The 19,672-nt window shown below is 39.1% G+C and overlaps 1 protein-coding gene across 1 annotated transcript in view; it reads left to right on the forward strand.

Moving 5' to 3' along the window:
• The first annotated feature begins 2,239 nt into the window (after positions 1 to 2,239).
• The window catches only part of GPR158 (G protein-coupled receptor 158), a 365,517-nt gene continuing 348,084 nt past the window's right edge, over positions 2,240 to 19,672 (forward strand). Inside the window, exon 1 of the mRNA XM_036880927.2 lies at positions 2,240 to 3,168. Coding sequence (XP_036736822.2) covers positions 2,276 to 3,168 — 893 coding nt within the window. The 5' untranslated portion in view covers positions 2,240 to 2,275. The remainder of the gene's footprint in view (positions 3,169 to 19,672) is intronic.

Below are 19,672 nucleotides of genomic sequence, written 5' to 3' on the forward strand. Positions count from 1 at the left end.
AGTGCAATAGTACAAAATTTTAAAGAACTATTAGTAAGTTATGTAGTTTCTCTAAAAACTTCAATTCATGAGGAAATTACATTTCAGTCTATAGATGGTTAAGTAGATGGAAATGTATAGTCTGATAAATTAAATAGAAACTCCTTCTGTTATTATTGACCAAATGCTGTAGCAGAGCATTAAACTGGGATGACCTTTATTTAGCAAAGATCATGCACTGCAGTTTGGAAAATTGGTTGCTATGTCTTATTCTAAAAGCCTTCATTACTGATATGTCAGAAAGACTTCTCTTAGGTAAGAAAATGGATTTTTAAATAATTAGCTTCATCATCATGATCTTCTGGTTCATCCATTACTTTGGCAAATATTTAGTGAGAACCTACTATGTTCCAGGCACTTCTGTGTACTCTAGGTACTCAAGATACTTTAGCAACCAATGCAGTTAAACCTTTGCTGTTTGGAGCTTACATTTCAGTGCTTAGGTATTTTTCTCATTAGGGAGAATGAAATGAAATGTTAAGTAAATCAAAGCAGTGTCTGATTTTTTTGACAGTTCTGTTGATTGGAAATTGACATAAATTTGGGATTTTCTATTTGTGTCTTTCTTGGGGAATTTGAAAATGGATGTGAATATGTAAAGTGGAGGTACATAGAACATTACATATCCAGTACTAAGTAGCATTTTGGGATTGTCAGAAGACTCTCTTAATGCTTCAGATGAAATGATTAGATTGTGTTGAGGGATTTCCCAGTAATCTGGAGGGGGAGTGTGGCATATTTAGCCCCTCTTCTTTCTTCTGATGGGATATTCCAACCCATAGTTAACTTATCTTGGTTCTTGTATCCATTAATTCTAGGAACTTCCAGTCATAATGACTTCCCTTCTCACTCAACCCAGACTCACTCATTATCATTCTATCACAGTCTAAGTCTTTCCCTTTGCACAATTCTCTCCCTTCCACGTACTCACACTTTCACAGATTCCCCTTCATCCTAGTCCCCTTTTAAAGGAGCTTCCTTAAATATGGTATATTCCCCCTTAAAACTCAGCCGGTAGATGTCTCCGTTACTCCCTCATAGTCAAGACCTCGGCAAGTAGGTTTTATCATTTCTTTAACCGACGACAAGGAGGATCTGATCATTTGCCTAAAATGAGCAGATGCTCAGGAGGACACGTCTCCATCCTACGTCCCTCCTCTTCAGTTTAAGTCAGCAATGAAAACTCCTCTCTCTTTTTTCCAGGCAAAAGAAAAGACTGATTTAACTAAGCATGCAAGACGCCAACACCCTACTCAGTACGGCCAAGTTTCCTTCTCTCTGAGCCACGGAAACTCTTGTTTCTCCCCTCACTGCCTCCCACTCCAATCCCACGCCCTCAGGTTTCCGAGTCATCAGCGAACGCGAGTGGGTGACAGGACTCGCGCTGCCGCATCCCGCGCCACCGCCTGCTGCGCCTCCTTCGTTCCGCCTCGGGTTCAGCACTGGACAGCTCCCGCCCCAACCCGACAATGGCAGTCGGCTGATTGACAGAGGAGCCGACCAAACAGGGCACAAGACAACGTGAAGCCGCCCTACGACGAGGGTTTGGTTGCAGCCAAACTGCCTCTTTAAACCGGCTTTCCTCCCGAGAGCAGGGACAGGCAGGAGTGTGGTTTGTGGCCAAACGTATAGGCTCCGACTAACCAGCTGCCGGGCCCTGTCGACTCCAGACAAACGTCCTAAAAGGAAGCCCCGCTCCTCGGGACTCGCTGCTGCGCCCGCGGAGCTGTCCGTGCGCGCGCTCCTTGCCTGGCGGCCAAGCCGAGCAGGAGGAGCCCCGGCTGGGAGGCGGCAACGACCTGCCGCCGCTGAGAGGATGGAGCAGCGTCTTTGGCGGCCAAGGCGGCGGCAGCAGCTCTCGAGCACACCTCAGTGAGAGCGGCTGCGGAGAGGCTGAGCAGAAAGACGTAAGCAGGCCAACTGTAGCTGCCGGGAGCGCGAGGGGATGTAACCTGTTCGGCTCAAAGGCTGTGAGGTGCGTAATCCTGAGCTGAGCCATCCTGGAGCCGGTGCAGCCAGCGTGGTCACAGGTGATTTTATTTCCTGTGACGGAGGTTTAGCCAGCGGGGCCAGTTTCGTAACATTGTTATTTTCAAGTCCTTTTGGACTGGGTGTCATCTGGTGAAGAAGGGGGAAGACTCTTAGTACAAGTCTGACCAGTGTAAATTGATGACCAAAATTTAAAAAGTGACTTCTCTCGTTACCTCCGCTCCTCGCTGTGAGACAGGTGGGAACCATGGCTTATCCCTTACTTTTCTGCCTCCTGCTCGCTCATCCGGGTTTGGGAGCTGCTGGCGCCAGCCGAGACCCGCCCGGGCGGTCGGATTCCCCTCGAGAGAGGGCCGTGAGGGCGAAACAGCACGCCCAGCAGCTGGCTAGAGCCTCTGCTTCGGACCCCTCTGCTCCCTGGAGCCGCTTCCCCGATGGCACCATCTTGGCTCAGAAACTCGCCGAGGAGGTGCCCATGGACGTGGCCTCTTACCTCTACACCGGGGACTCCCACCAGCTGAAGCGAGCCAACTGCTCCGGGCGCTATGAGTTGGCTGGCCTGCCGGGAAAGTCGCCAGGCCTAGCCAGCTCCCATCCCTCCTTGCACGGGGCTCTGGACACGCTGACACACGCCACCAACTTCCTCAACATGATGCTGCAGAGCAATAAGTCGCGGGAACAGAACTTGCAGGACGACCTGGAGTGGTACCAGGCACTGATGCGGAGCGTCTTGGAGGGCGAACCCAGCATCTCGCGGGCGGCCATCACCTTCAGCACCGAGTCGCTGTCCGCGCCGGCCCCGCAGGTCTTCCTTCAGGCCACGCGCGAGGAGAGTCGCATCCTGCTCCAGGACCTGTCCTCCTCCGCGCACCACCTGGCCAACGCTACGCTGGAGACCGAGTGGTTCCACGGCCTCCGGCGCAAGTGGAGGACTCACTTCCACCGCCGCGGCTCCAGTCAGGGGCCCCGGGGCCTGGGTCATAGCTGGCGGCGCAGGGACGGGCTTGGCGGGGACAAGAGCCATGTCAAGTGGTCCCCGCCTTATCTGGAGTGCGAGAATGGAAGTTACAAGCCCGGCTGGCTGGTCACTCTCTCCTCTGCTTTCTACGGGTTGCAGCCTAACCTGGTCCCGGAATTCAGGTAGGTAGGGAAAAAAAGGCAAAAGCCAAGCCTTCCTTCCGGTTTCGCGGGTGGGTGCGCATGTGGAGGAGAAACACTTGGCGGTGACACTTAACACCTCCCACCGTCACAGCAGGCACCCAGGCTGAGTGACCCCCTGCCCCCACGTGGACACATGTGCTTAGGGACAAGAGGAACCCCACGTTTGTTAGCTTTAGGCATTCAGCCCAAAGCTTTTCTGGGATCAGTTTTCCGTGCAAGGGGCAAGGGACAGGAAGGCACTTGAAAGAGCTGAGAACCCTCTGATGCCCTGTACTCATGGGTCCTTAGGAGAGCAGTATGTCCAGTTCCGGGGTTTGTGTGGGAACCTGCAGAGCTCGGGGTGTGCCCTCCAGGCGAAGAGTGGCCAGTATCGGATAAGACAGAAAAGGCGGCAGAAACCAAAGAGAATTCCTTGTTTCTGCCACTTACATGTAGCCTCTGCCGGCTTCCTACGTGTGCGGTTTGGGACACCAGTCTGTTGTTAGTCAGTTACCAGAGCATGAAATTAAGACAGTTCAATTCCCTGGGGGTTGGTCTGCTTTGTGGTGAGTCAGTATCAGCAGCACAGCTGTTTCCAGGATCCAGGCTTCACAGTGTGGTCAGTGTGCTCCTTCTACCCATCTCCCTCCTCCCTCCAATCTATCTCCCCTGCCTTAGTCCCTCTTTCTCCTGTTCTCTGTGTCAAGCATACCTGAGGGTTCTCCAGCACTTCATATACACACTCTATAAGTGGACCTGGTTGAATTACTTTAGGGAGGAAAGGAGGGATTCGTTTTGACTGAATTTCCTCCAAGGGAGCTTGGAAGAAATTTAGTAACAGTTCTTTATTTCCTGTCTCAAAATACAGCATTTGTGGGAAGATGAAGACTTGCAGATTAGTAGGTGGTGACTTCTGCCCTGGGAAGTCCCTGGCCTTTGAGCTGAGGAACTTCTTGAAGTATCCTTAAGCATAGATGTGAGGAAGGAAGAAAAGGAGAGTAGAAACTCCAAAAAGGGCCTCAGGGAGAGTCACAGATTGCCTGGGATCCTCCCCATTTCCCAGGATGGGAGGATCCTGGGATGGGAGGCTCTGGAAAGAAGGTCTTAGTGGGTTGTTTCTGTAACTTTTGGGAACCTAGGCCAAAAAAATCCCGTGTGTTTGTGTGTGTGTCTTAAATGCTCTGTTTGGCACAAGGGTAGGATACTGACCTGGTGAAAGATACCAGGCCGAATATTGGGCAAGCAAATGGGGGGAGCCAGGAAGCTTGTTTGTCTGGGCACTGTCATTTACTGCTGAATGACCTTGAGTAAATTGTATAACCTCTCTGGGCCTCAGCTGCTTATCTATTGAGAGAGTTCATGGTCTCTAGGGAGCCATCCAGTTATAAAATTCCATAGCTTCTAATGCTGGCAACACTTGGGAAAGCATAAATGAAGAACAACCCCTTCTCCAATTCTGTATGACCATATTAAATGTTTGTGTGCATTTCTATATCTTTTAAAGATCTTGTCTTAAACCAGAGCAACTCTTTCCTTCTTTCAGGGTAATCTCATTTCCTCCTGATTTCTATAGGATCCTATTAGTAAGAGCTGAACCCATCTCTGAGTCTTTGCCATAGTTTGCTCAGAAGTGGAAAGATCAACAGCAGCTCTTTCATGCCAGGAAATTGTGGCCTACAGATAAACCTTTTCAGGGAGACCCAGGACCCAGCATAGTTGGATCTCTCTTGATCAAAAATTCACTTTGTGTCAGGCTCTGTGCTAACTTCTTTGTATGTATTATATTGATTAATCCTCACAACAGCTCTATGAGTTAGGTTTTATCAGTTTCCCTGTTTTATAGAAAAGGAGCCTGAAGCACAGAGGCATTACCTTTTTTCCCACACAGCAATTAAATAGTAAAGGCAGGATTTGAGACCCTTCTATACTTTTAACCACTATTGCCAAACTCTGTCTTATGGAGGTATCCTAGGAATGCTGCATATCAGGTAGCTGATACATAAAAATCTATGTGTTTTCAAGGGTCAGATGTGGGACTGGAGATAAGAACCATTCATTTTCAGAATTATTTCTCTTTAGGTTCAGAAAGCAAAAGTCACCTAAATGAACTTAATGCCTTCTGCCAGCGAAGATGAGGACACAAGGGGTCTACCTATTCTTTGGACTACATTGAGAAAACAGTTCCTATCCTCTGGCTGAGTCTCTTTAGGTGCTTCCATAGTCATCAGTGGTGTTCTTCAGCAAAGGCATGAAGACAGGCCATTTAGTATCTGGCTCTCTGCAGAAGCTGGCTTGTCCTGGCAGCATACATGAAGAGCAGAATAAATGCTCTCCTATGAGTGCTTCTGCCCCATGTCCTGTGCCCCTGAGGATTTGCACAGATGTTAATTATAGGAACTGGAAGAAATCTTGGAAAGATCAGATGGTTCCTCCTGTTGTCTCACAGTTAAGAAACAGAACTATAAAGGTGAAGTGACTTGTCAAAAAAGTCACATATCAAGTGTGTAGTGTATATCAAGATCCTAACACAGAAATAGGATCCAGGCCTTCTGCCTCTGGTTCACATGATGCTTGATATGTATATACCTAAATCATACTTCTGTGGCTCTGTGAACCTTTGCACACAATGTATGTTATGGGACATAGTTTACTCTTTATCAGCTTTTAGGAAAAAAAAAGTTAGCCATAAAACACAGTTGTTGATTTTTAAAAAAGATTATGTTACTTATTTCACACATTTAAAATATTTAAATGGGCCATCTCTGTCTCTTCATACTCATAAAAGGCAGTGATCTTTTTGTTGTTGATATTTTATCATCTAAGATATGCACTCTAAAATTCTACAATATAGGTGAATAATATTATGTGGCATGGTAGCAGTGAACTTCAACTGAATTTTTCAGACATCATGATAAGAGCTCTAATCATGATTTTAAATATATTTTGAACCCCTAGAGTGTTTCTCTTTGCAAAAAGCCTTATCTGTAATGAAAAATCCATTGCTAATGATTTCCTTATGGAAGAGAAAAGGAGGAAAAATTTTTCAGTTGAAATTTTCATTTAGGATCAGTTAATATTTCTCCAGGCCTTGATTGCAAGATTCAAGCATTTAAATACAGAATATTTTACTTTTAAAGTATGAAAATCCAAAACATCGAATTCAAAAGTAATGTGAGAACATGGGCAACTGCCTTATTTTAATGTTTATTACTATAAAATACCTCTCAGAATAAGTTTTATCCTCTGCTGCACAAGTATCTTAAATTTTAAAGTCTAGCATAAGACTCATATAGGAAGAGTTTATTGCTCATTTCTTTCAAAAGATAGTATTAGTTGCTCTAATTAAATGTCTCTTGAGTCTTTTGTTAGAGACCTATAGAATCACATGGTAGTTCTCACCTTACATCCTAGCAAAAAAAAGGGCAATACAATAGTTTAAGGTAAACGCTAAGTTATTTTTATTTATTACATCAGGTTTGTGATGTCCTTGTAGAGTTTTCCTTAAAGTTAAGTTCTTTGGTTGGACATAGTAACTTTTCTGTGTGGAGCTTAAAGTACTATAGAGTTGGATCACATTCTGCTGAAATCATCTATACCTTCCTGGGGGTGGTTGGAACTGTTAAGTGCCTAGGATGGATATAAGGTACTTAAGTGTTGAATTTAAATTAAGGTGAAGGAATCTTTGGGAATTATTTCTTGATGAGCTGAAAGGGACTTTGGAATTCATTTGGTTTCTTTCATCTTCTCATTTTACAGTGGAGGATATCAAGACCCAGAGAGCTAAAGGAATTTGCTAGAGTGACACTGCTCTTTTGCGGCAGGTTAGAATTAATGGGAACCTGTATATACTGAGCCCTTACTGTACATTAGATGGTTTATATATGCCACTGCATTTAATTCTTAATACTCTCATGTAGTTACAACTTCAGAAAAGTTGAGCAACCTGGCCAAGGTAACACAGTTAGCAAATTAGCCAAATCGAATTTAGATCTGGCTATGCTTTTACTGTTTTTCTACTACCCTGTGCTGCCATATGTTGATTACCAATTTTGTTTTCACCTTGTATTAAGAAATAGAGCATTGTAATGGCTTGAAATAATTAATATATTTAGCCCAAATAAATGATGTACACCTACTCTTTTTGGCCAACCATGCAATTAAGTACACTGTGACATTGTGTAACAAGAAGAGTATTAGTCAGAACATTGCCTCCAGCCCCAGTTTTGTCTGACTGACTGTATTACCTGTCTGGAAATCAGTTTCTGCACAATTAAAATGTGCGAATGGACTTGATGATATCCAAATACGGTTATAATTCTGTGTTCTATGAGTTCTTAAAAGGCCTATCCGAATAGTCAACAAGCATGCTTTGGAAACAGGGCTGATACACATAAATGCAATGCCTTGAGGAAATGATATTGATGAATGTGCAGAGGAAGAGGAACCAAGTGAATATCAGGTTTGGTGTTTGGGAAAAAAAAAACTGCAATGGGGCATTGAAGGAACGATCACAATAGTGCGGAAACTCCTTTTTGGTAACTAACACAACCAACATTGGTGTCACTGATTCAAAGACTCCTGAGGAGTCACTTCATTCCCTCTCCTTCATATGCATACATCCACACACATCCAGCAATGATTCTGGTACAGACCTGTGCTTTCAACAAAAGAGGGCAATTCGCAACATAAGAGAAATGACCACCTTGCTCTAGGCCAAACATGGTAATGGGTAATGGTAGTGGGAAAGACGTTATGTATAGCAACAGCACAGAGATGTTTACCTGGGTTACAGAGCAAAGGGTTTTTAGATGAGCTATTGCTATTGAGGCTTTTGAAACTGGATCATTTCTCTGTAAACTGTGATAGTAAAGTGTGTATATCCTTTGCAATTCTGTAAAGGCTACATGAAGAACTGTCATCACACAGGGAGTTCAGTAAATCTTTTGTATTGTAGCTTCTGTCTTCCCAAATACTGTCCTCAGCTAAATGTATACTTTCTTACTTTAGCTGTACTAAAGTCATGTGATTTATAGTGATTTATAATTTATACGATGGCTTAGTTTCATTCCTAATTATTATGATGGCTTGCAATGACATTGGATCATGATGGAAATACAGACCTTGAAGAGAGATGTTGGCATAAGCCTGGACCACATGCTTGATTTACGGTGTTACCACAGGCACAACTGCCTTTCTAACTCTGTTTCCTCATCTGTAAATTGAGGTGGTTGGACTAGGTGAACTGGAGGACTTCTTATAACTCTAAAAGTGTGTTATTATGCACACAATTAAATATGTCACTTTAACTTCTGAAGTTGTATCTGATTATAATGCTGAAATCAGTTAATGTATGCTCATCTAAATGCTGATTATGGCCATATATGTTTAGCTTTTGACTTTCTCAGGGACATTTACTCATGGAATGTTTAGATAAAGCCCTTTCAATGTATACTGAGTTAAGTCTATATACTAATGGAAATCAGAACTCCATTTCAAAATAAGAATAAGGTTGATCTGAGTTACCAGATCTTGAAATGTTCCCTGAATTTACTTAAAGTCAACATAAAGCTGTTTCACAGATTCCTAAACCAAGGACCTCATATATCTGTGTGATTTCCCTCAAGATATTCAACAGTTAGGCATTTTGAAGCTCCTTACTTACTATTAATAATAATGGGTTTCAATTTCCTTCTGTAGTTGGCTTTAAAATTTCAAAAAGGAATACTTATTGTGGTGCAGCCATGGTATAGCATTACTGGCCATTTTCTAGAATATGCAGAATGGGATTTCTAAGACTGCTAAATAAATAACAAGAGTATTTGCCGACTTTCAGGAGAGGGAACTGGTGTCCCTTTGACTGATTTTGCAGCCTTACTTGCTGGATAAGTCAAATCTTACTTTTAACTACAGAAAGGCAGCAGTTTGTTGTTCATGCAGGGTTTGAAGCCTACCCTCCTCCAACACACACCATGTTTTATGATTATATTGTATATTGTAACATATGAGGATGCCAAGAAGTATGTTGATGATGATGTTTTGCACTTGGTTGGTACAGAAGCATTAGGGCTTTGTTTTGTCTTCAGTTCTGGATTGGTATTTAGAGGGTTATTTAAGCAGAATTACTAAAATACAATATTGGGATTTTGATAACTTTGGCACTTGATGGCCACTATGTGCAAATAGGCAGTGCACTGGTCCTGAGGCTATGTTTGAGAGAGTTTGCAGCCAATAGTGTCATTAAGCACTTGCCCAGCACAGCAATCACATGAGTGCTGGTGGGGCTTGTTGGGATGGTCTTTTATCCTTATTTGCTTTTCAACTTCTATTAAAAAATGATTTCTATGAATAATTTCTACTTTGGCTAAGCATTTACTTATTCAATCAGTTTTTGTTCCTACAGGATAAAAACTGACCTATAAAAATATTTAGGTAGATACACTGTTCTATGAAATACTTCTTTAGTTTAGGGAAGGATTAATCCTCTTAGCTTAAAGTTATTCTCAGGACTGTCCTCCGTATCTTTTCTATAATGCCAGATTTAGTCTAGAAACCATGACCGGATTTACTTTTTATACCAAATGATATTTTAGCCTCAAATCAATCAAAGGATACATCTTGTTTCGATACCTTCATTGTAGGAGGAACTTACAAAAAAACACAGAATTAGCTTAAATGTGATCTGCCATTTTCCCCAAATAAAAAATCTTACCTACCTTTATGTCAAAAAAGGCACTCTCTTTTTCTCTCACACACATAGTTAACTAAAACTTCTAATTAATTGAGATCTAGTTAATTTCATTCATTATAATATCTGTTGTAACTTTCCTCCATTTAAAAATTATAACTAGAATAAAACAATGTAGGATTTAAAAAAATCCTGTCCTGTTAACAAAGTACCCAGTGAACCTATAACTTAAAAGAAACCTTAGGATTACATGAGATTGGGGGTTATTTCTTTAACCTAATTTTCTTACCACTTACTGTTTTGTCTGATGTGGATGCCTTATTACATTATTATGGAAGGACTTTTATAGAATAACACGACACATGGTCTTTGTCTGAGAAAGAGGAAAAGGTATTATAGTATAGAATAATGTATTTTATCAATTCTAACATGCACCTTTTCCACATTTTGTTGTCTCTCAAATTGATATGTTTATTATGATTGAGGGCATGTCATTTTCAGTTGGCATACATTTTCCTTTATTGGTCCAAAATACAAAAGTGTATTTTTCAATTAATGACATCTTATACTTACTGAATTGTGGTATTAAGGGAAAATAAATTCCACAGTCTCTCCAACTCTGAAGTTCTATTATCATCTTCATGTTATCAAGATGCAGCAAAATGTTGCATATATGGAAACACAAAATCAAGACTTTACTGCTATACATAAATTATGAAGACAATAATTTTTTTTAAAAAGACAAGCGATCTTAAAACATGTAACCACATCTCCTTTTTTAATGTGGGTGATATATACAAAATATTGGGTGAGAAGCTGCAGGAACTTTAGTTTCAGAATAGGTGAGGTAAGGATTATCAACATTTTTCCCACGCCATCTGGCAAAGCATTTCACTCACATGGTGGGAAAATACTTAGAACACTGAGAATAAAAGACCACTTATAGACCAAAAATAGGAGGGACTAGATTTTTCCTTTCTAGAGTGCTTATAGGTTTCAGCTTGGAAATAAAAACTTCATGGTATAGCCATATTTTGCTTACTGAGATTTAGTTTTGGTTATGAGATTTAAATGGAATTGTGGAGGTGAGTGTTTTTTCTTTCTTTCTCTTTTCTAATCAGCTGTCTGGAATGTAAATGAAGAGTTTTGATTTCCCCTTATTTGATGCTTCAGACCACTGTGCATAGCAGGGTTTTTCAACCTAGGCACTACTGACATTTCGGGCCAGGTACTCCTTTGGTGTGGAGTCTGTACCATTCATTGAGAGATATTTAGCAGCACCTCTGGCCTCTACCCACTAGATATCAGTAGCAACCACCCTGCCCAGTGTGACAATAAAAAACACCTGCGAACTTTGTAAAACAGCCTCTGGGAGGCAAAAATGCCTATGCATGAAAGTCACAGATGTAGAGGAAACACATATAAATATGCTATACTGGATCTCCTTATTTCAAGGGTTTTCTGTATTTCAAATGTGAGAGAAAGATTTCGTCATTTCTATATTTCTATTTATTCATTTATTCCCTTGTTCGGAACACAAGGTCATTGTATATATGAAATTTGATATCAGTGAGAACTGGAAAATTTTGATTAATCAATGGAATATTGATTGATTTACATTTACATGTCATCAGGACTCAAAAATTATATTTTTATTGAGAATCTGTTGCTTTTATGGTTTTACTACTTCTCTGGTTAAATGTTTTATATTTAAAATTTCCCATTACAGATAAATTTTGAAAAGAAAATGCATGTGTATGGGTGTGGGGGGGCATTCTTTAAAGAAGCAATGTTTTAGTAAATATTCTACCAGGGCACCTTTTTGAAGAATTAGAATTTTAAAAGTGAAAAGGATTTTTGAGATCATATAATCCAGCTGCTTTTTACTTATACAGGCAAGGAAATTGAGACCTGGGAAAGTGGTAACCACCACTTCCATTAGCTATGGCTGCAGGGAACATGCAGTTTAATAATAGGCACAAGTAAAAAGACCCTGAGTCATCAAGTAAAGGTTAATTTATGTTCATTATTCACTGATCCCAAACCTGGCTAGGCATCAGGATCACCTGCAAAGCCTGACAGTATGTTCCTGGGTCCTCTCCAAACCCTGTGAACGGGATAATCTGGGGACAGGTTCAGAAGTCTATATTTGGAACAAAGTCTGTGTAATTCAGAAGTAACTGAATTAAACACAAACTTGGAAATTAAACACAAACAAAGGAAAAACAGTACTTGATAAGGTTGAAACACATATAACCCATTTAAAAATATTTCAAGAATAAAAATTAAAAATTGTAAATGCTTAGCTGCTTCAGCTTTAGTTAACCCAAAATATGCTGCAGGCCGTTCTGGATACCTGAAGCATTAGTATATCATGAGTGATCCTATGGGCAGGGGTAGAATGACTAGCATGTTCTCTCTGAAGGCAGGTTGCTCACAGGGACTGAGCCTTGGAAAGGTGAGCCACTAAGTTACTTGTTTCTCCCTCACTTTGTTTTGGGTGGTTCCTTGTTTTCTCACCCTTAAAATAGGGGCTATCATGAGGGCAGCTGCCTCTCATTATTTGTCCTTTATATAAACATTCTATTTCCTCAACCAGTTCTACATTTTCTTCAAATACAAGGAGCACATTTTATAACTCCCCAGATTCAGTGCCTCTTGGAAATGCCTTGCATAATTCAGGGAGGCAGTATGGAACAGTGTCTAAGGGAAAGGGTTTTGGGATTAGAAACCTAGATTTGAATCCATGAGTTTGCACTTTTGCTTACTGTGTGACATGGGCCAAGTTATTTAAGTTTCTGTGGCTCACTTTCCTCATCTGGAAAGGGTGTATGCTGTAAAGAGCATACAACATACATAGGAAAATAGCTTAGCATAATTTGTGGGATGTACTATTGTTTTAAAAACATTTAACATGTCTGGCTAAGGCAATAGTTGCTGGGGATATAATACTGAAAATGACAAAAATCCCTGTCCTTATGGATTTTTCTGTGGGGGGAGATAGATAATAAGCAAAATAAATATAACACATAATTCATGGTAGAAACAAGTACTATAAAGAAATAAATAGGATAATGTGGTAAAGAATGCCTGGGAGGCAGGGTGGGCTGCTTTAAATAGGGCGGGTGGTCAGGAAATATGGCTCTGAAAAAGGTGAAGGATGAGAAGACAGCCATGGAACAAGCTGAGGAAACCATATTCCAGAAAGCGAACAGGAAGAACAAAGGCCTTGAGACAGGAATGAGCTTCAAATGCTTTAAGAACAGAAAGTCATTGTTGCAGGAATGTAGTGAGAGGGTGGTAATGACATAGAAGACAATATGCAGAAGGTGCTCAATAAATGGTTAAAAATGTTGTGGTGATACAGAAACATGTTAAGTGCTTGAAAAGTTTCTACCCCTATAGAAAATTGTGGGTGTATTTTCAGTTTTTCCTTTGGATGGTTTTATTGCCGTGTCCTTGTTTCATTTTGGCTGCCTACTTCCTTTTCCTCATTTTAGTCTTGGCTTTCCTGCCCGCTGCCTCCTATAGCTCTGGAAGGTTGGTTTTCCAGTTTCTCTGATAAGATTTCAGTCACAGCATAAGCTTGTTTCTCAATGTTCCGTTCTCGAATGTGAAAAGTAAATTGGAATATTTAAGAGGTTTCAGAGGTAGATATTGGAAATCCAGAATTTCTTGCAAAGATCAGCTGGGTGCTTTTCTTGCTCTCTGGCTTCAACCTGTAAAGTGAAACACTTTCCAGACATAGACAGCAAGAGAGTAAGAGCAGAGGCACAGCATTTCTCCTCACCAGCATGCCTGGGAGGCTGTCCTGCAGGTCCCTGACCCCTTTCAGGCTGGTGGCTGGCAGGTCTTGTCATCTGGCATTTCCTGGCACATTGTTGCCTTTTATGGTGAGGTCTAAGATGTCAAGGTCAGGGGCTGCCTGAAACACTGAGAAGAGGCACAAGACACGGAAGTGAGACTGAAAGAGCCAGATGAGAGACCACAAACATTTGGACATGACTTTGGAGGAGGGAGACTCTGCATGATTGGAAAGGAAGTATAGGTAGGAGTGTATCACTAATGAAGAGCATTAACAAAGGAAAATTGGGATTGTGAAATAATTATCAGATTTAGGAAATAAATCATCTCTCCAATATAACCAATATGGAACTTAGCTTCTTTATATTTCATTTTTTCCTTCCCTACTCTCTCCATTGTTTTATTAATTATACATACATATTTTTCTATTAGTTACCTTGATTTTTGCATCCATAAATTTTAAGTAGTGTCTTCTATTCTTTACGCTTTATTCTTCACCCTCCTATTCCTGTTGCCTATTCCAATATTTTAGAGTAAGACAGTAACATTTATGGTCTGTCACTACAGTAAAAAAAAAAAAACAAAAAAAAAAACCTTCTATGCTTTGTCTGTTAGATGCCTCTAAGAACTGAAACTTGAGTATATGAATCTGTGTCATTTTTAGAATGTTCCAACTTTCAACAACCAATGGGCTCTCTCTCTTTTTTTACAGCAGTAGCTCAAAACCATGGTACCTTTAGTCTGTGCATGTCTACATCAAGACTTTTACTTATTTTCTCCCCTTGGAGTTACCAATGCCCTTCTTTTTCATGTTAAAGAAACAAAAAGGGACCATATGTTTTACTTCTAAGATCGTCCAACTTCTTAATCAATCAGTCTATTTATTTAATAAAGTTCACTTTTTTGTTGAAAACATTCTTCTTGAAATCCCATAATTTGTACAAGTTGCTTTAGGTCTTCTACAGAATAACTATCATGGAAATCTTTTCAAATTATTCAAATTTTGGATCTAATTTATGTTAGATGCAGGTCCTCTTATTTCTAGAATTCTTTTCTTTCATCCCCTGAAGTACAATTTCAATTATTTTTTCAGAAAGGTAGTGTGGAAGGTAAAAATTTGTAAATCTTCTTGTGTCTGAAACATCTTTGTCTCCATACTTGAGTGATTGTTTGTCAGAATATAAAATTATAGGTTCAAAGTCATTTTGCCCTCAGAATTTTAAAGACACTGTTAAATTGTTTTTAGCATTCATTGTTGCTAGTGAAAAATTTGATGTTAACCTGATTTCTCATACTTGTGAAGAGTCCTTTCTCCTCAGGGAAACTTTTAAGATCTTCTCTTTTTCCTTGGGGTTCTGAATATTCATGATGGTGTGCTTAGATGTGATTTATTTTTATTCATCAGTCTTACTAATTAGTTGGCCCTTTTAGACTTTTCCACTCAGAAGTTTTCTTTTATGATTGCTTAAAATTGTCTTCTCCTATTCCTTTTCTCTTTCTGGAGCCCCTACATTGAGGTACTCAACTCTTTGGACTGATCTCTGTATTTCTTAACTTCTCTCTCATCTTCCATCCCTTTTTCATACTTTACTTTCTAGGAGATTATTCATATATATTTAATTTAATGAGTTTTCTTTTGGCAATCTCTTTTAATTTCCATCAAGTCCTTCTTGTTCTGATTTTTTTTTGTAATTGTGTATTTTCTTAAATCTCTTTGAGAATATTAATGAAAACACCTATTAAATTGTCTTTTGCTTTCTGAATCATTGCTGTTTGTTCCAGGTTCAGTTATTCTTCCTGCTCATACTAGTTCGTCTTTATGCTACCAGTTCCTCTCAGATGTGATCCTTGGTTAATCATCAATTTTATGATCTAGGTAAATTTATAAGGGAGGATGGCAGAGGTTCTAGCAACAGAGCATAGACCTAGCTCCTCAGCAGAACTCTCCCTGACTGTCAGGCTTCATTTGCTTTAGGATGCCTGAGAAGGAACTTGGCAGGCCCTGGCCTACCCTAGGCCTTTACTCTGGGAGAACTAATAACCATTCTAGAAATTGCAGCTCTTCCCAGGCATTCTTTTCAATCTCTTTACAGAATAGTGCTAGGAGATTTGCTTGGGAATAAATGCCATCACTGCATGCAAGGAAAGGATATGCCAATTTGTGTAAACTGTTTAGAAGAAATTCCTTCAATTCATCACCTCTATGTCTGCCTCATTTTCTACTTCCATTCTTGATACCAATTGACTTTGAGCTTAAAATCTTTCTGGAAACTTCTGGAAGATCAGTTTCCACCAGTGCCAGCCTTCTCCTAAGCATATTCTGAGTTTAGCTGCTACCACTCTGGCTTACTGACAGTCTGATCCCAGAACTGGGTCAGATCTCTGGCCACCTACTTCTCCTTTCCTCATGTATTTATTTGCTGCCATTACAGTTGAATGTTAAGGAATGCGGTAGAGAAACATACATTCAACTCACCAACTTGAACAAGAACTGAAACTTAGGTCTCTCACCAGTCTTCTTACCCTTATGCTGGAATTGGGACACGTATTCAGCTCTTCTACTTATTAGGCATGTGTCCTTAAGCAACTTATTTCACCTCTTTGTGTCCAAATTTCTCAACTATTATTTAGGGAGAATGATACTGACCATACATAGTTACAATATAAATTGGGGACAATAGTATCAGTCACATATAGTTTCAGTGAGGATTTTTAAGGGTGTCTAGAATTAATGTGTAACCAATAAATGATAACTGAAAACATATAGGGTTCAAAGTATACAAGTAAATCCTACATTTAGTTCACATCTTGAGCATCTAACCAAAGCTACTGATTTTAAGTTCCAATGGGAACACTTTTTATTTACTTTACGGCCTTGTTTATTGTTATTGTTTCTGAATTAGAAGCATCCATTGGCATAAGCTATCTTTCTCTGAAAATTACTATAAGCAACTAACTTCTTTTTATATGTAAGATTTAGGGTTCAGGACAAATTAATTTATAAATAAAAAAACATTATCAACTGGTAATTTGACTTGAAGAGCAATATGAATAGGAGCCAACAGAAAAAAGAAAAAATTAATAATTGAAGAAATTAACAAAAAAGATATATTTTCATTTAAATGTGGTAGCTGAACACTAACATAAATGGCATGTTTCATTAAATCACCAGGAAACTCAAGGTATAAAATCATTATTATATACTTTAAAAGAGATTACAGGATTCATATTAGATATTTATTTTCTCTGACAGGATATACTTTGTTATTTTCTCTTCCTGAGCAATAAAAAAAGTACGACTTTGCATATACTATATAACTTCTCTGAACCTTATTTTCCTCACCTTTAAGATGAGAAAAGTACTTGTTCTTTTATTGGATTTGTTATTTGAATAAAATGAGTCAATGTAGGTGATCTCTTTGTACTGGGTTCCCTGATAAGGGATTCAGAAATGGTCATATCCAAAGAGGTGCTATAAGGAACACTGTGGATGTGTTTGGTAAGATAAGTTGTCCTATTATTATTTAAAATTGAAATAAAATATAGCTCAAAGTTATTCCAGTAAGGGAAAACTATAAAATGAAACATTGGTCAGCTACCTTTGCTGAAGCAGGAGACTCAATTTATATTTTTGAGAGGGACAACAATCTATTATCAAGTTCTAAACCCTAGCAATTTTAAGAAGTGTGCTGCACTTAACTTTGAAAAAGTATTGCCTTCAGGAATACCAAAATGTGATTTTATTTGTAGACAGAGAACAGATGTCCCTCCTGATTGACCTTACTTCATTTTATATTTATGTATTCTCTTTTTTATCAAACTTGAGTTATTTTTTCCACACAAAATGTACAGATCTTCCCAAGGTGTATCTTGATTGCTAAAAAGCCTTCCAAGAACAAGAAGCCAGACAGAAGGAAGACATTTGTCACTATGTAAAGTTTTGGCAAGCTTCTCTGGACGTGTCTGCTGCAAAGTAATATGGGGGAGGAGAACATTTTCTTGCTTTAAAACAAGACTGTTGTCAAATTCTTCTAGATGTTCTAGAGTGGATCAGATTGTATTCTTGGTTCTCATGTATGTCTTGTAGGTACAGACTTGAGCTAAATGATAGTGATGTTGAGTGTTTTTTGTGAGCAATGTTTTGTGAGGATGAAAGGCCCAGAAGTGAGCAAATTACACAAAGATGACTAAAGTCACTGAAATATAAATCTAGATTGTCCTATAGTTAGATGGTGAACAAAAGGAAATCACTCTTCCTCCCTTTTAAAAAAAGTTTCTTCTCTTTTCCCTGATCCTACACCATTTGCAACTAACCTGGGGAGTGTGCACTTCTGTTCATATGCTATTCATGTGTAAATAATTTTCATTAAATAATTGCTATTTTGCTAACTTTTTATTCACAGACCTCTGTTTTACAAATCTCTTCATGTTGCTATATGTACAACCACTCTACTGCTATACAGTACTCTACTGCTGCTTTGTGTGTGGAAATGGCCCAGTCCCAGGCATGGGCTCCCATACTGTCTTCAATCCCCTGCTGTTACAATAACACTATGGAAAGGTTATATGTCTCTTTATGGACTTGAGTGAGGATTTCTTTGAAAGATAAATCCAAGAGTAGGATTTCTGAGTCATAGAGAGGGGTAAATATTCTTTTACAATATATTGCAAGTTTCTTCTCTGGACAGGCTGCATCAGCTGATGTACCCACTGGCAGGACATAAGAGCTCCTATGGCCTCACATTCTTACCAGCACTTCACATTACACAGCTAATTCTTTGCTACTTTAATGAATGTAAACTAATATCTCAATATTATTCTAATTTGCATTTCTCTGATTAGTAACACATTTAACCGTTTCTTCATGTGCTTGTAAGCCTGATGGGTTTACTTTTATGTAAACTCTTTTTTTTATATCCTTTTCCTGTTTCCTATTATAATTCCTTTATTTCTTATTGTATTGAAAGAGATTCTGGTGTATTCACACTGTTAGTTCCTTGTTAGTTTTAGACAGCACTATTACCCAATCTGTCACCTTTCAGTTAACTTCATTGATAGTATTTTCTCTTGAACAGAAATTTCAAAATTTTCTGATATTATTTACTTAATCAGAACTTTGCTTTACTTGCAGTGTATGCTTTTGGGTTTAAGAAGTCTTTCAATACCTTGTCACAGAAATATTCTCTTATGTTATCCACTATGACTTTAAAATTTTACCTTTCACAGTGAAGTCTTCAACATCTGGATTTCATCTTTGTGCACGGTTATTGGGTAGGAATCCAGTTGTTATTTTTATACAGTTAATGAGCTAGGCTCCCAGCACTGTCATCTTTTATCGTACATATAAGTGCCTTGTATGCATATGTTTGTCTCTGAGCTCTTTTCTTTTGTTCCACTGCTTCCCATGTCTGTTTTCCTGTCAATACTATTATGTTTTATTGTCATGGTTGGGTAGTATGTCTTAATATTTTCTTGGGCAAGGCCTACCTCTTTTGTTTTTCACAACTGACTTTTATTATTCTATTTAAAGTAAGTTAACAAGTTTCTCAAAATCCATACCAAATTTTGGTTGGTTCCACATTAAATTTATAGCTCCTAGTTGAACTTTTTTAAAAAACACAAAATTATTCCCTTTTAGAGTATGGGATTTCTCCATTTACTCAGATCATCTATTTTGTCCTTCATTAGGGTTTCAAAGTTTCTCCATAGAGATTTTGTGTATTCTTAATTATGTTGACTACTAGAGAATTTATGGGTTCTATTGCTATGTTCAAGTGACATCTTTTTAGTTCTAATTTTTTGTTGGAAATTGTTGGTAGAGAGAAATGCTATGTCGATCTGGTATCCAACTTTCTTATTGCTCTCATATTTGCCTATTGATTTTACTGCTAGATAAATGATGGTCATCTACAAATAATGGCAGATTTAATCTCTTTTGATCTTTATATGTCCTTTCTTTCTTTTTCCTTATAGAACTAGCTGTGATTTTCAGTATTATGTTAAACAACAGTAAAC

The sequence above is a fragment of the Manis pentadactyla genome, chromosome 3, assembly GCF_030020395.1.
Source record: "Manis pentadactyla isolate mManPen7 chromosome 3, mManPen7.hap1, whole genome shotgun sequence".
Taxonomy (NCBI): Eukaryota; Metazoa; Chordata; class Mammalia; order Pholidota; family Manidae; genus Manis; species Manis pentadactyla.